Source organism: Erigeron canadensis, chromosome 4, assembly GCF_010389155.1.
Source record: "Erigeron canadensis isolate Cc75 chromosome 4, C_canadensis_v1, whole genome shotgun sequence".
Classification (NCBI taxonomy): domain Eukaryota; kingdom Viridiplantae; phylum Streptophyta; class Magnoliopsida; order Asterales; family Asteraceae; genus Erigeron; species Erigeron canadensis.
In genome coordinates this window covers 44,033,556-44,050,791 of record NC_057764.1, presented here as the reverse complement: position 1 = coordinate 44,050,791, position 17,236 = coordinate 44,033,556, and the positions used below count along the sequence as shown (strand labels likewise).

Genomic DNA, 17,236 nt, shown 5'->3' with positions numbered 1-17,236 from the left:
TTGTTATGTACCTAGCTTGGGTATAGAATCCCTCATATCTTGTTTTTTTTAATCCATAAAATACATAGGAACCCATAATTTATTCAAAATATTAAAAAATTTAGTATGTGAGTGGTTCTATACCTAACTTAGGTACATGACAACCACACACTCACTTTTCTCATATATATATATATATATATATATAAGGGAATATGAGGCTGTTAGGCACCTAAGTTCGGTGAAAACCTCCTCAAATATCTTTTTTAAAACCATAAAAATCATGGGGGGCAAACATTTATTTAAAATATTAAAATATAGGTATGTGAGAGGTTTTCACCCAAATTGATTGCATAACAGTGTCATACTTATTTTTCTCATATATATATTGCCTCATTCCATAGTTATGTTAATATTTCTAAAATAGAATTTCAAAATATCATCTAATATATATTATATAAGATATATATTGTTATGTACGATTAAAAAACATAATAAAAATATAATTCTTTATAAAAAGATGACTTTTTAAACTCATAATATTCTATTAACTTTTTTCTAAAAAATAACAAAATAAACAAGGTAATGAAAGATTAGGATTAAAATGAATAAATAAAAGCTAATAATCGTGTTATTTGGTCAGGTTTGGGAATACCCAATTTATATATGTGACCATCCAATACGCAACTCATATATGACCACCTAACCCAAACCACCCAAATAAAGTTCGGGTTATTTGGCCAGGTTTTGAAATACCCAAAATAACGTTTTCATATTTTATATATTTGAATAATCACGTAGTCCAAATGTCAATATACACCATTTTATTTATTCATGTGATGTTATTCAAAATAACTAAGGGTCTGTTTCTTTTTTTAGTCATTAAGGGTCGAGTGTATTAAGTGGTTGAATGCATAAAAAAATGTCTGTATGTATTAACTAAAATAAAGGTAATTGACAGTTATTGTTGTTTATTAAGTCAAAAAAGAAACATAAAATTTGACTAAATAATTAAGTTTTTAATTATTAAGTTCATTAAGTAAAAGAGAAACAAGGCCTAATAAGTACATTTAGATTTTTGGGATCAATATATTTTAATAATTGAGGTCGTATATACGTAATTTAGATTAGGTTATTATAGTTTTTATTACCCAATTGATAATTTTCTAAACCAAAAGCAAACCATTTAACGACTTCCTCATTCGATTTCACTCAAACATTACACCAAATTCGAATAACCAAATCCAAATAGTACAAATGTCAATGGATAAAGGGTGTTTGAGATTGCGTTATAAAGTGATTATTTGATTATTGTGTTTATAAAATGCAGATAATCTGAAAAAGTGTTTGTATGAAAAAGTAATTATTGGCTATGAAAACGCAGTTTTAGAGAAACATGTACCTATATGCTTTTTCAAAACTTTAAAAAAGCATAATCTATTTTAAAAATACAGATTCTGTTTTGTAATCGCAATACTAAACACCCCTAGGTTGGTTATTTAGTTAATCCAAACAAAACAATGTACACCCCTCACTAGAGATATCGTTCTCTTTTGAGTTTCTTCATATAATTATACTATGGACTATATGCATTTTTAAGACTTTTAATCAACGTAATGTGGCCCAGATAGCCCAAATTCGTGGGCTGTACAATTAGATTACAGAATCGCAAAATAACATAGACATGTTTCTTTATTATTATTATCATGGGCATAACATTTGTACTCGGACAAGAAAATGATGTGAGCAGAAATAGGGTACTGTGTTTCCATCATTTCCCATATTATTATTAATAATAGGAGTTTACAAAAGTAACCCCGCCCCATTAAGTACTACCAATGTTATGCTTACTTAGTTACTTTTAAAAATAACCGAACATTTTTCAAACTCCATTAGTTTTAATCACAAGTTTATCCAAGCACGAGAAGGAAACTCGTACAATACAGTGATAGTGACAACGATTGACAGTAATGATGGTGGCGTCGACAACTGACCGTGGCGGGTGGTGGTAACGGTGGCTACGACGGTGACATCGAATAGAGTAGGTTAATTATTGATTTATTTGTAATTGATATAAAGGATATTATAGTTATTTTAGGATTTGATATTTTATAAATTATTTTATTAAAGATATTTTGGGATGTCACTCAACAAAGTAAGTGGGGTAATAATAAGTAATGTTAGTTTTTGGGTTACATTGATTTTAACATTGATTAAAACACAATTGATTAAACTAGCACTTTTATACTATTTAATAGCATTTCTTCACCACTTTTACTTTTTTATTTTTTATTTTGACAATTGATTAAACACAATAATCATAAAACACACATATAAAAGAGAAACAAAATGTAAAAAAAAAGGCATTACATTAATTAAAAAACATATTATTTTTTTGAAAAAAATTACACTATACATTCTTCATCATTCTCTTCTCTTGTCATCGCACCAAACGCAACACCATATTCCCGTCATATAAGATCTTTTAGTATTTTTTCAAGCCTTTTTTATTATGTTTCTCCAATTGTTAACGGGCAAACCCAATTAAAGAATAAGCCAAAAATAACCATTTTATAAAAAGAAACAACTGTATTTGAAGGGAAAATATATTACGATTATGACACAGGAAGTAGTAACTTGTTGACAAAAGTATGCAAATGAGTGGGCATGTGTTTAAAATTAGAATTCAATTAAAAAACATGAAAATTTATCCATGTTTGCTCATAGGGTAAACAAACAAGGAAAATACTAAATGAAATTCTTAAGGATTCATACATTTCAAATAATTGTTAAATAATTTAAAAAATTATTATTAAACCTTACTGTTCAAATAATTGTTTTAAATGTACCACTTTATTATCATTATCACCATAGCCAAAAAGTAAAGTTTACATTAAATGCAAAAATTGACACTGCATTTGTTATTCTTCAATTTTTGGGGGGAGCGAGGGTACCTTCACAATTCGCATTACATCTCATGCCATGTGAGAGAGTCTTTTTCAAATCATGAATGGCGACTAACTAATTTGATTTTGGTAACGACGTACGTGGAGGACAGATTGAGATACACGTTTCTTCGTCTACATAAAACCAGTATAGCTAGGTTTGGCCACCTAACGTAAATTACTACGGTTTAGAGTCTTTCATGTAAAATCTTTGATAAAAACCATTTTACGCATTTTTCATATGTAAAAATACACACTATAGATATATTTAATTTATTAATTACAAATAGTACTTTTAATTAGACATGCTATAATATCAAAAAAAAAAAGAAACATCATCACATTGATAATTGCTATAACATCATCACATTGATAACTTGTACTCATTCTGCTTGCTAGTTAAACTTTATCACTAACTAAACAACATGTCAGTCGCGAATTGAAGTTAATTAACTACGTTTCGAACAACTAGCTAGTGTTAATGTGTTATCATTTTATTTTTTCTTTTAATTATAATCATGAGGCTGAATAACAATAATTTAAATCATCAACTTAATTACTTCGAATAATTTATCTAGAAAGTAAAGCACCTAACAATAATACAAGCACTAACTTTTCACGTTGAGTTGGTGGTGGGTTCTATCGCAGTAATACTGCCGACGCTAGCTAGTTAATTGATAGACCCGCAAAATAATTAACACAAAATTTTGAATAATAAACCAATTGTATATACTCGTGTATTATCGATCCAAACCAACATTTGTTAAAACCAACCGTCGGCCGCTATCAACCATGTATATACTCCAATTTAAATTGTTTCAAGATCTTTATACGAATATATATACGTTATCACATATTATTCGGATAGTCGGATACAATATCATCAGTAATATTATAAAAGAAGCAAAAAGACGTACTTATAACACTACAATCATGTAGAAACCGGACAACTCATTAACATCATCATGTATAGTTGTTACTCGACGTCATTTAAATAGTCCTTGAAGGTGAGAACGACTATATAGACAACTTTATCGAATGAATGGTTTAACTATAGGTTTCTCCAAAGGGCATGTTCAGTTCAAGATAACATTATCCTTTGTTTTTAATTTTTATATTCGACGTCCTTTTTTGAATCAATGTGGAACAAGAAAACAAGTTTCCTTTTCTCTCTCCCTCTCTTAAAGTTGACACATGGGTCAACTTTTGGTGCTTGATGTCCGATCCCGATTTTGACCCGATGCGTTGTTCTGACCCGCTTGTTATTTCCAAATATATTTTTGGAAACTTTTAACTATTTTAATTTTTAATGGATTTCTTGTTATTTATATAAAGTTCAATTGAGCCCTCCTTGTCCTATGTGTGCGACCCTAATGATCCATAGAAATGCGGCCGTATAAATATATTAAAATATTGTCATAATTACAACAAAACTCCAATCATTTTTTAAAAAAATTATAAATGGAAAGCTAGATAATAAAATTTTATCATCAATTTACGTTCATGTAATTAACATTTAAAAAAAGACACTATATTATATCTCCGTCGTTAGAGTGTTATTCTTTGTATTAATAAAGTTATTGCTTTATATTATCACTACAAATAATGTTGCATTTCTCAACACTTTTAGTTACTGTGAACAAATTAAAAATTTTGTCATGCTTTTATGTGTGTAAAAATATGTAAAACTAAAGGTGTGTAAAAATTTCTAAAGTGTGTAGAATTAAAAGTTCACACTTTTTAGTGTGAACTTTCATAGTTATTTTGTAACATCCCATTTGTCCACGCTAACTAAAAAGGTAGCGTGAACAAATGAGGTGTTACAAAATAATTATGAAATTTCATACTAAAAAGTGTGAACAAATGCAACATTATTTGTAATATATGTTTTATATATCTTATTATTTTTATTGTTTTGATACGCTTTTGTTTTTTCTTTTACTATTTATATCACAATATACTACTCTATATTGTTTGTATCTAAAACTTTGTCATGTAAATAATATGTTTCACATCAATAATGTGCTCGTACAATAATGACTCGTTTTTTCTGATTAATAAACAGTTAGAAAGTTTTACTACAAAGTACACATGGTAACATAAAGTTGGAGGGGTCGTGAAAGTATTGAACCAAAAGCAATCGTCACATCATATATATGAAAGACGGGGCTTTGCTGGACCACGTTAAAACTTTACATTGTACTACGTACTGAACTTTTTTAATATCACACTTTTTAAGTTTCTAAAGTTTATACTATTTGTTATGAGACGATGCAAACATATGAATGAGTGCCAACGATCAAATTATCAAGATATCATCTAGCATGGTACGTCAATGAATGTTTGACTTGGAAAGACCTAGTTTGGAAAATTACATATGAGTTCAAATCACACTTCTCAAAATATTTGTGTGGGTAGATTAATAGAAGATTTTTTAAAGGTAGTGATATTACTAGAATATAAATTAGTGATTTATAACAAATGTACAAATTTTATTGTATAATATAACTATATAACGCATGTATTATTGTAAATAGCTGGATAAATGTTGTTGACTTGTAGCAATATCATTTCTCATTTTTCAAGAATCTTGGGTTTCAACCACTATATTCATGTAATTTATGAATAGAAGCAAAATAGAATGTCGTTCTAAAAATTGTTGTCATGCTTTCAGAAAGAAGGGACAATGGGTTTTCTATATGGATCGTGGAGGTGCAAGGCCCGCGATTCGTATGGCGGAGCTTGGCTGGCAATGGTGGCATTTTGCCAATGGGTCATCATCATTCCCGAATGCAGATGCACTACAAACAATATTGCATTTGTTTACACTTTTAGGTGAGTGTGAACAAATTAAAAATTTTGTCACGCTTTTTAGTGTGTAGAAATATATTGAATTAAAAGTGTATGGAAATTTCTCCACACTAAAAAGTGTGTATAAATAAAAGTTCACATTTTTTAATGTGAACTTTTATAGTTATTTTGTCACACCTCATTTATTCACGTTAACTTTTTTAGTTACCGTGAACAAATGAAGTATAATTTCATTTAACAATACACTATACTATAACAAATTTTCGAATACGTACATGCATTTGTACCCTGGCCTAAATCCTCATATATTTCTCAAAGAGAGATACTTCTCTACATGAAGCATGTTACAAAACCTCTCAAACCACATTCCATTACATATTTAATTACGTACAATTAGACATATACGACATTTACTCTAGCTAGCTAGCTAGGCTAGGCTGGATATATATGTTAACATTACTATTGGCTATGCTTGTACACCATTACTTCCCCCCTCTCTTTATATTCTCACCACATATGATGAGTCTGACAACATACTACAAGTAATTTCACTTTCACAATCACACATATATGGGAGCTCGATCTCAAAAAAAGTTCAGAGGCGTACGTCAACGCCATTGGGGTTCTTGGGTTTCCGAAATTCGACATCCTTTATTGTATGTATATACTATTATCTTCTCCATCTTCATTTCTTTAATTTTAAAGTATCATAAAAATTGTTACACTATAAGGGGGTTATTGTCTTTTGACTACTATACACAACATTGACCCATGAAATGTCTACGCATATCCAAATATCTTTTTAACTACTTCATTTCTATAATTCATATATATGGTTAATTATGGTTCAATTAACCGCCCGCATTTTATTTATGTTTTGTGTAATGTGTACGTGTAGGAAAAGAAGGGTATGGCTAGGAACGTTTGAGACCGCAGAAGAAGCAGCTAAAGCCTATGATGAAGCCGCGATTCTAATGAGCGGTCGCAATGCCAAAACAAACTTTCCTATTGTGAAACCGGAGTCGGACAGTAGCAGTACTTCACCTTCACCTTCACCATCAACTACGAATACATCTTGTTCCTCTAGTAGTACTCTTTCCACAATGCTAAGTGCCAAGCTTCGGAAATGCTGCAAGTCGCCTTCCCCTTCGTTGACATGTCTAAGGCTAGACACGGAGAGTTCTCATATTGGAGTGTGGCAGAAAAGGGCGGGGGTACATTCGGATTCCAACTGGGTCATGACCGTAGAGCTCGACAAGAACAAGAAGAAGCAGGCCGCCAATACTACTATTCATGATCAGGAAAACCTTATTAAAGAGGAATTAGGCGTGACTTCTGATCAAGTTGAAGGTTGTCGTACAAGTAATGACGAAGAGGATAAAATTGCTTTGCAAATGATTGAAGAACTCCTCAACTCAAACTAACTACATCCCTGGCTAGTAGATGTAGCTGCTATAAATTATGTAGAATAAATTAATCTGTCACTAGTGTACGTAATTCTCGAATTAAAGGGATCGATGGCCGGCTTTTTCAAGTTTAATTAGTGTTTTTCTTTTTCTTTTTTAAGAGGTGATTCGTGTGATTGTATCTTGCATAAAATTATATCACAATATATATATATAGCATACTACAGTACTTTTTAGTTTAGTTGTGAAGTTATATATGGTCTACCATTGATCATTTTTATTTATGATATATTAATATTTATACTTTTTGGAAGTACTGATTTCGAGAAATATTCTCTTATGGAGCGAGTAATAATATTTACTGTGTTTAGCAGACACGCACGAACATATATATGCACTACTTGGAGTTTAACTATCTGTGCGGTGATCAATTAATTGTACTTGAAACCATTTGACAGGCCGAGTCTAGTACTCAAAAGACCCAACTTCCTACAAGAGGTCAATTTTCACTAAGTAACTTCTTGAGATTGTCTAAAATTAATATAACTATATGCACATAATTTTTATCTATGATTTTATAAAATATATAGTCTGTACGCTTTGAATGTGCATTAGATTTTGAAATTTTCTTAATTAAAAAATTTATATGGGTGTCTAAAATATGAGTCCGCGCGCACCAAAGATCATTCTAATTAAATAATTTGATGTTTTTTATTTTAACTTATTCGTGATTAAAATATGTGACTCAAAAGTCAATTAAAATGCCCAAGTCAAAAGGGTCTACTCCCTTATAAAGTCGTATAATATATATATATATATATATATATATATTAAAAACAAAGTCTTAAAAATCGTGTAAAAAATAATATATTTTTTATTTTTTTATTTTCACCACATAAATTTCAATCTTTACATTTTTAGCATTAAACTATAATATAATTTAGTAAACTTTTTGTTTAATTTATTTTCACCACAAAACTTTCAATCTTTACACTTTTAGCATTAAAATATAATATTTTTTTAAGAATAGTATACTTTTTATTCTTTTTACTTTCACCACGGAAGTTTTAATCTTTACACTTTTAGCACTAAACTATAATATTTTTTAGTAAATTTTTTATTCTTTTTATTTTCAACACAAAACTTTCAATCTTTACACTTTTAGCACTAAACTATAATATTTTTTAGTAAACTTTGTATTCTTTTTATTTTCACCACAATATTTTAACTCTTTACACATTTAGCACTAAACTTTCATAGTTTTTAATTTTCTTTTATTTTAAGATATGGGAAAACGTGTATAGAATAGTAAACTTTTTATTTTATTTTTTTATTTTCACCACAATAGTTTCACTCTTTACACTTTTAGAACAAAACTTTTATAATTCTTAGTAAACTTTTTAATCTTTTTATTTTCACCACAATCTCTTAACTCCTTACACTTTTAACACTAAATTTTTCTACCCTTTGATAATCTTTTATTTTAACTACAACATTTTAACCTCTTATACTTTAACAACAAACTTTTTAACACATATATTAAAAAGAAATGTACGGGAAAACTTGTAAAGAATAATAAACTTTCTATTCATTATATTTTCACCACAACATTTTAACCCCTTATACTTTTAGCACTAAATTTTTATACTTTTTGATTTTCTTTTATTTTCACCACAACATTTAAGTCTCTTACACTTTTAGCACTAAACTTTTACTCGAACGACTTTCACTTTCACACAAAACTTTTACAGTTCATTTTTTAACTGACAAATGTCAGTTTTTAATAATTTGAATAATATATGTTTTCTTCAAAAAGTTTATGACACATTATCTCTTGAATAATATTTTTTATTAAATCGTTAACAAATGTAATGTCTCACGGGGCAACGCCCGGGTGCATATCTCGTTTCAGCTAAAAAGTAAATAATCAATTTATCAAATGTTAAAAGTTTTTAGTTCTACAAATCATTTCATTGCCCTTATAAGTTATATCCAACAAAAATTTAAATATATGTATGCAATTTAATTAATTTTTCAAAGTACAATATAGTGAAGACATTGCATTATATCTAAGTACGTAATGAAAATTTTAGACAACGACAAAAATGAATTTTATTTGTCCTTGAATCGATGTCTTGGACTGATCCAACATCGTAGAATTGCAAGATTTTGGTAGTTGGAACTGAAGTATCCTATGATCATAGTAAATTGATTAAGACATCGATCATTATCGTTATTTCTAGCTAGCTAGGAAAGCAAATTATCATCGAAAATGCTAATTAAACCTTAAACCTAGAATCCGGCAAGTACATTACATTTAAGGAATATGAATCGTGATTTAGCATAATGACTAGAAAAGTATTAACAGCGTACAAGTACATGATAATTGGAGAAGTATTGAAGATTCAACAATGTTCTGGTCCACACCCACAAGTAAGCATTTCAAACCAGCCCGATGATATATATATATTTGGAGTTCATAGTCATGTTACTATATGTGTTCATAGCCATATAGGCATTATAATAAATGAATATTAACGTCTCTTAAAAATAAGGGTGTATATTTAGGTACGACACTTTTATGTACGTGTACAAATATTGTTTTTGACAACACATACAAGATAATAGCACAAACACGAATATATGTACTACAAATCTACAAGTTAAGGATAAAGACAAGGAAGGTGTAGAAGATTGGGATTGAATTTGGTTTGAAAAGGAATAGAATGAAAATCTTCACGTTCTAAATACAACTTACAATTTTTGGGACACATCCTCCATGTGAATACTGTTAATTTAGGTGTTGAATGTGAAATTTCAGTATGTACTGCTGCTACCTAGGTAAGAATCTCAACAAAGTCTAATAACCTCAATTAGGTGGTTCAGTTATTCCGATACATGATTTAATGGGATTAGTGACCTATTGGTAAAATTTTATACTCTGAGAAAATCTACCAGATTTCAAATTTTACCTTCTAGAATTGTAGGGGTGAATGAAGGGATTTTTCGATAGTCTTGAGTTTCATCTCAGACATGCATGCGTGGTTCATCAACCTCTGGATCTCGAATGCAAACTACTAACTCGTTGTAACAAAAAAATAAATTTGAATTTAAAAAATTTTATATACAAACGGAAGAATTTGTTGGTAACTTTGTTAACGAATTCCATCTTTAGTGACGGATTATACCGATCTATAGTTTCACTATTTTACTTCCATGAATAGAAGTAACTTTGTTAACAAACTCCAAATATAATATTTGACTCGATCGAGTACTCCACGTACGTACTTTCTTTGTGTATCATTTACTTTCTTATTTTCTTTAAGGTTAAATGCTTGTTATATTCATCCAAATACTTCTTAAGAAAAGAGCCAATAAATGGAAATTGAAATTGATGTGAATGACATAACAAGCAACAAGAAGTACGTGGTTTTATATATGTTTCACAAGAGTGTTTGCTTAAGTTGTACAAGAAGAGTGTATCTTGGTTGTTTTCACTCTTGGGAATGGTATAAATGATGGGTCCAATTCGGTCTAACTAGTTTTAACATATATTCATTCATTCTTTCATTCATATATTCATAATATATAAGCTAGTACACAAAAGTGACATTGCACAAAAACATGTATAAAGTAACTCTTAAGAAAACACCAAACATAGGAGTAACAAATATTGGGTGAGAAGAAAAGATTAGGAATTAAATTACGAAAAAGACACCATACATGATTCATCTGAAGCTACTATACAAATCTTATTTCCATTAATGATACTCACCAACCATTCTTAAGGAAAGGAAGAAGTTTTGAGACAAAGGGTAATGATTAATCTTTTTAAGTTATTAGCATAAAAATCTTCTTAATTAATAAAATTGTGATATGTAAAAAGTTAAAAGATGAAATTAATAAAAAGAATTAATAGAATTCACATATTATATTTATATAGTTTTAAAAAGATTATTAAGCTAACGTTTAAAAAGATTATTTTTCTTTGAAAACGTAGTACTCATTCTCACCATTGCAGAAAAAGTACACCAATTACCTGTGTACTGTGCGTGTACTAGCCCGTGGATTGAGGAAGATTAAAAGGCCCAAAAAAAGCCCTTACCAAAAAGGCAAAAAGCCCCGCAATTAATCATCAGTTAAGCTAAAGTAGCGATAATAAAAAATTAAAAAAAAAAAAAACATAGGCGTATCATTAGTTGTTAGTATAATCAATACTCCTCTATAAATCAATACTAGATTTTAGACCCGTGTTTAAAACTGAACATAAAATTTACGATATCATCAATTTTAGATCTTCATACATGTAATTCATAAAAGCTTATAATCTCCATATATGAAAATGACTACTTTACTCTTTCATTTATCTATCATTTCCTTATTCTTAGTTAATTTAGTTAACATAGTTGATATTTAAAAATAAATCAAAATCAATTAAATTGCTAACAAAAGTAGTATGTACCAACACAATACAACGGACCAGATACTTCATGATCAGCGATGAATAGTAATGGTCGTGAATGGTTTACTTTTCGGTTCTTTTTATATAGATATAAAATCAAAATGAATGCATAATTGTGCAAAGTTAATTATATATCAAAAAGATTACGAGAAATTAAATTTCAAAATGAATGTTTTAAATTATTTATTTAAAAATTTTAAATTAAATATGAAACTAGCGATTTGATTGATATTAAATGTCTAATTTTGAATTATCAAAATTTTACTTTTAATATTGTTTGTAAAAATTTTTGTTTAACAATTCATATAAAATATATGAACACATTGAGTTATAAATATAATTTTCGTTGATATATGATTTTATCAACTATTATATAACATAAAAAATATATTTATGGTGAAAGTCGAAACAAAAAGACTTTTTTAATCTGAGATAGAGGGGATATTAGACTTCTATATTTTCTCCCAAATCAAATCTCTTGCTTAGTCAAAGGCACTCTCGATTTATCCAAGGTCTTCAGTTTGATCCCCAGGGATGACAAGCCATGGAGTTTTTCTCTCTGAATACTTGTAACGACCTATGATCAACATCTCGTTGTTTGGGGTACGTGCAAGGCTTCACCATTATACAATGAAATTTTTGATATCGTATTTCGACTGAATTTCCAAGAGAAAATCTCTTACTTTAATGTACTTTCATTTTACAAACACAAAAATATTTCAAAAAAATAAATTAAAACCTGAAAATTTAGAGGCAAACCTATTAATAATAAAAATTTTGTGGCTTCTGCCAGTGTGTGTATGTATTTCTTTTCTCAAACTTCCCATGTTATCTTTTAAACTATAACGAGAGCAAGTACTCGCGCGTTGCAGCGGTGAGATGGTGGTGGTGATACTTAGGTCATAGAGTGTGATAGGTTATAGGAGTTGATATGTCATAAAGTATGATAGTCAAATGCCTTATACGGGCTCCGCCCTCGGATTTAAAAATTTGTCGAAAGTATATCGAATGACATCTCTAATGAAAGAGCATGAAATTTTAAGAACACCCATACAATTTTTATAATTTATCGATGTACGGTTTTTGAGATAAAAGATTTTGAATGAATAGGAGGAATAAATGATTTATGGAGGAGAGAAAAAAAAGATGATTGGTTGAGATTTGAGGAGAGAGAAAAAGTATTATAGTTATTTTAGGTAAATATAGAATAGATAGAAGGGACATTTTGGAGAAGTACTTAAAATCAATATTGAAAATTTCAAGTTCAATGTTGAAAATTTAGGGAAAATCTACTTTATAATATAGTATAGATAATATATTAAAAATAAATTAAAACCTTTTCAATGTGAAAATTTAGAGGCAGACCTATTAATAATAACAACTTTGTTGCTTTTGCTAAGTGTATGTATTTCTTTTCTCAAACTTCTCATGTTATCTTTTAAACTATAATAATATATTTCAAAAAAATTAGGGCTGTCAATTTCGACCCAACTCGAAACTTAACCCGAACCGAACCCGAAAAAAATCAGGTTAGCGTTGAGTATTTTCGACCCGCCAACCCGTCAACCCACCAACCTGATTTTTTCTGGGTTGGGTCCGGGTTGGGTTGTTGGGTTGTCAGGTCGACCCGCCAACCCAATATCTTTAAAATAATTGAATTATATATAATATTTCATACTCCACATTACACTAATTCATACGTCCTATTCTCATTTTTTATATTTTTAACCTAAAGTAACTTCAAATATGAAATAAAAGGAGGATTCAAAATTCTGTGAGATGATAAGTGATGTACGATGAGGCGGTAAGTTTGTTAACTTTGTACGATGAGGAGGATTCAAAATTCTGTCAAAATTCTTTTTTGTACCATTCGTTTTTGGCTTACACCATCAATGATAAAGCTTTATATTGGTTGATTTATTCCATTTTATATTTATATATATTTGCTTCTCGGGTCACATGGGTTGGGTCATGGGTTGGCGGGTTGTGAGTTAGGGTTGAAATTTCTGACCTGAAACTTTTAGTGGGTTGGGTTAGGGTTGGAGTTTTTCAACCCACCAACCCGCCAACCCGAACTTGTCAACCCGAACACGAACCCATTAACAGCCCTAAAAAAAATAAATTAAAACCCTTTCAGTGTAAAAATTTAGAGGCAGACCTATTAATAACAACAACTTTGTTGCTTCTGCCAAGTGTGTATGTATTTCTTTTCTCAAGCTTCCCATGTTATCTTTTAAAGTATAATAATATACTGTTATTTTAATTATTTAAGTTTTTTTTTTCGGATTTTGACCGTAAATATCTTTGTTTGTATTATATATTAGTTGATAAAAATTATATCAATGAAAAATATATTTAAAACTCAATCAATTCATTTATATTATATAAATTGTGTTATATAACACAAATAATAAAAACTACAGTCAAAATTGAAAGAAAAAAGACTCAAAAAGTCAAATTATGACACTAATTAATATGAGACGGAGAGAGTATTAACTAACCGTGATCTTGTGATTTGTTTAGCTAAAGCTTTCGGGTGTTTCAAAATGAAAATAATTTTTCTATACACATTACTGTATTTGTAATCATGTCACGTTTTGGTTGTTGTTGCTATCTTGTAATCATTGTTTCTACGTTGTGGTGGTTGTTGCTATTTTTTCATGTAATCATTGTTTCTATAGTATAACTTGACTATGTTGATTTGTGATTCCTAATCTTGCCTTATTTTTAATATATTTTTTTCCGAACATTTAGTCGGTATGCGACATCATGAAAACCTCACCGTATAATGGTGAAGCCTTGCACGTACCCTAGACAACGAGATGTTGATCATGGGCGTTGCAAGTATTCGGAGGAAAAAACCACAAGACTTGTTATCCTTAAGGATCGAACTTAAGACATAGGATAAAACCTAATGTTAGACTGAATATTCAAAAAAGAATATAAGGCAATCTAATTTATTTACAAGTTTAAGTGTTTAAATAACGAATCAAATCAATCCAATCCATAGAATAATAGATTTTCGAAACCCTTGTGGGCCGGGCCGGGAAGACGCCTATATATAAATATAATTAAAGTGCGCTCTTGTTTTGAAACCAAAAGATTTAGTCGTCGAATAAGTTAGGCCGGTGCTTATAACCGTCCTCCCGAGCGTCCTAGGTGCTCCAAGACGCAGCCAAGCTATAGGCATCGATCTTCCTTGCTTTAGCGTCCTTGTGGTTGTTCTTTGCGGAGAAGTTGAAGGACGACCATTGTGGGACCAAAACTAGTTGTTTGGCTTTTTTTTTTTCCTTTAATGGTAAACTTTTTTTTTTCCTATTTAAATACTAACCTTATTCTCATTTTATCACACAAACAATTCATCAAACAAACTTCTCATTTCATTTTACATAAACATTTCATTTCAAACACCACTCCAATATACTGTTAACGGTGAGGAGTTTGCCAAGGGATATTATCTAGCTGACGATATTTATCCAAAATGGGCGATACTAGTCAAGTCTTTTAAATGCCCGATGGATCCAAAGACTGGAAAGTTCAAGCGCTATCAAGAGGCTGCAAGAAAGGATGTCGAACGAGCTTTCGGGGTGCTTCAAGGTTGTTGGGCAATCCTTAAACATAATGCCCTCCCGTTTTCGGTGAACAAAATAAAACGTATTATGTATGCTTGTGTTATTCTACATAACATGATTGTTCAAGACAACGGTAACGCAATATCCGACTTTGAGGAAGATTATTTGTCCAATCCAACTAATGTGCCAACACGTACGTGGGATGAAAGGGTTGCAACGCAAATGCGGGCCTTCGGGGAGTTACGTGATAGAAGGACGCACCATCGACTTCGCAATGCTCTAGTGGAATATGTTTGGAACCTCCCGGAAAATTACCGTCAACGTTGATGATGTTTTATTAATGTTTTTATTATGTCTAGGATCGTAACTTTTTAAATAAATGTTGTAATGTGTTTTTATTTATTTATGTTATCGTGTTGTTGTCGTTATGAATAATTGTGGTTTTATAATAAAATGTGCTTTTTCAATTAATTAAGTGTGTTTTAATGTTAAATATATATATAGTTATAAAAAATGTTAAAAGAATTGATAATGTGGTGAAGAAGTTCCAAAGAAGCTGTCCTTATAGGCAGTGTGTGTCCTGGTAAAAATCCTGAGAAATGTGATGTTGACGTGGCAAGCAAGATGTCCTGAGAACGGCCTGCCTATAAGCACATGCCTTAATAAAAATTAGCCAAGATTTAATTAGTCGTCGTCGATTAACAATGTTGTGGTGCGGCGATTTCAGGTGGCCTTTTTCTTAAGCTTGCCATTCGCTTTGGTTGCCGTAGTTATCTCCCTCGTCGGGTCTATTATATATGGGATTGGGTACGTATATTATTCTTATTATGTATACAATTTAACTTATAATTAACTATATCTATACAACTAATAAAACAATAAGAATCCTAGCTTTATAAAGCCATCCAACTCAACTTAAAAATATTTTTAGACTTTGCCACGTAGGAATTTTCTTACGTGTCGCCTCCATATTTTTTTCGAATATTTATATACAATATAATTAAATAATAATATAAATATATTTTAAAAATATTTAGACTTTGCCACGTAGGAATTTACTACATTATCAATTTACATTTGATTTATTTTTACACAAATGGTGTTGTTGATAATATCAAAATATCTTAGGGTAAATGTTCTCAAAAGAAGTGTTTAATAACCACGGTAGGTTGAGTGATTGTAATATTGACATGTTAGAAAAGTCAAAAGGTGACCAGAATTTAATCATGAACTATAACATAATCAATTTCCACATAATAAACTTATAAAATACCTATTTACTAATATATAAAATAACCTTTATAACTAGCCGCGCATCACGCGGGGTAAAATACCTAGTATATTATAATCCAATTAATGATTGCGTTATCGAGTTATGTATAATCAATTTATTGTTTTTACTTTGTGGGCATATTTTTGTTAACGGTATATATGTAAATCAATGAGATGATCATACATATATATATATATATATGTTTGTGCTTGATTGCAGGAAGTTGGTGACTTGCACATATATTATTAAGGATATTACCTAGTTTAAGTATAGTTTCCTAGTTATATTATATTTAATAGATTGATATCTTTTATATATTTAGTAGATTATAGTTTCTTAATAATTAGTTGTCTTTACTTGATAAACAAGTTATATATTGGCTATATAAAACCCTTCATTGTATCATTAATATCAAGAACAATTCACATCTCAATATGGTATCAGAGCCAAATCCGCTTCAACGAGCAAATTGTTCTTCCGGAGAAAAAAAAACCGCATCAATTTTTATCACTTCGTAGCAGACTTTTTCTTCGTTAAATCATTTTATGCATCGCCACTTCGATTCATTCGCAGCCATCAATTTGTCAACAAAACAACAACAATTGAAATTCATATTCCCAGCTCCTAGTTGCCGACAAGCCTAGACGTGGCAATCCAAATTCCATAACTCCAAACATAGTTCGACTCCAACTCGAAAAGTCGATCAACCTCTAATAAATAAATAATTAAATACCTTTTTTTTTTCTCTGTACAAGCTATTTTTCTTTTCGCTTTAGTTCGACCAAGAA

General features: G+C 30.0%; 2 protein-coding genes across 2 annotated transcripts; both read left to right on the top strand.

The window, feature by feature from the left end:
* Window positions 1-6,210: 6,210 nt before the first annotated feature.
* Window positions 6,211-7,392, top strand: LOC122598235 (ethylene-responsive transcription factor WIN1-like). The gene is made up of 2 exons (XM_043770837.1): window positions 6,211-6,391; window positions 6,634-7,392. The coding sequence occupies exons 1-2, from the start codon at window positions 6,306-6,308 to the stop codon at window positions 7,157-7,159; spliced, it is 612 nt and encodes a 203-aa protein (XP_043626772.1). The 5' UTR covers window positions 6,211-6,305; the 3' UTR covers window positions 7,160-7,392.
* Window positions 7,393-15,118: 7,726 nt separating this feature from the next.
* On the top strand, window positions 15,119-15,502 carry LOC122597695. Its single transcript, XM_043770265.1, has one exon. It carries the CDS (start codon window positions 15,119-15,121, stop codon window positions 15,500-15,502), a length of 384 nt encoding a protein of 127 aa, XP_043626200.1.
* The last annotated feature ends 1,734 nt before the right edge of the window (window positions 15,503-17,236 follow it).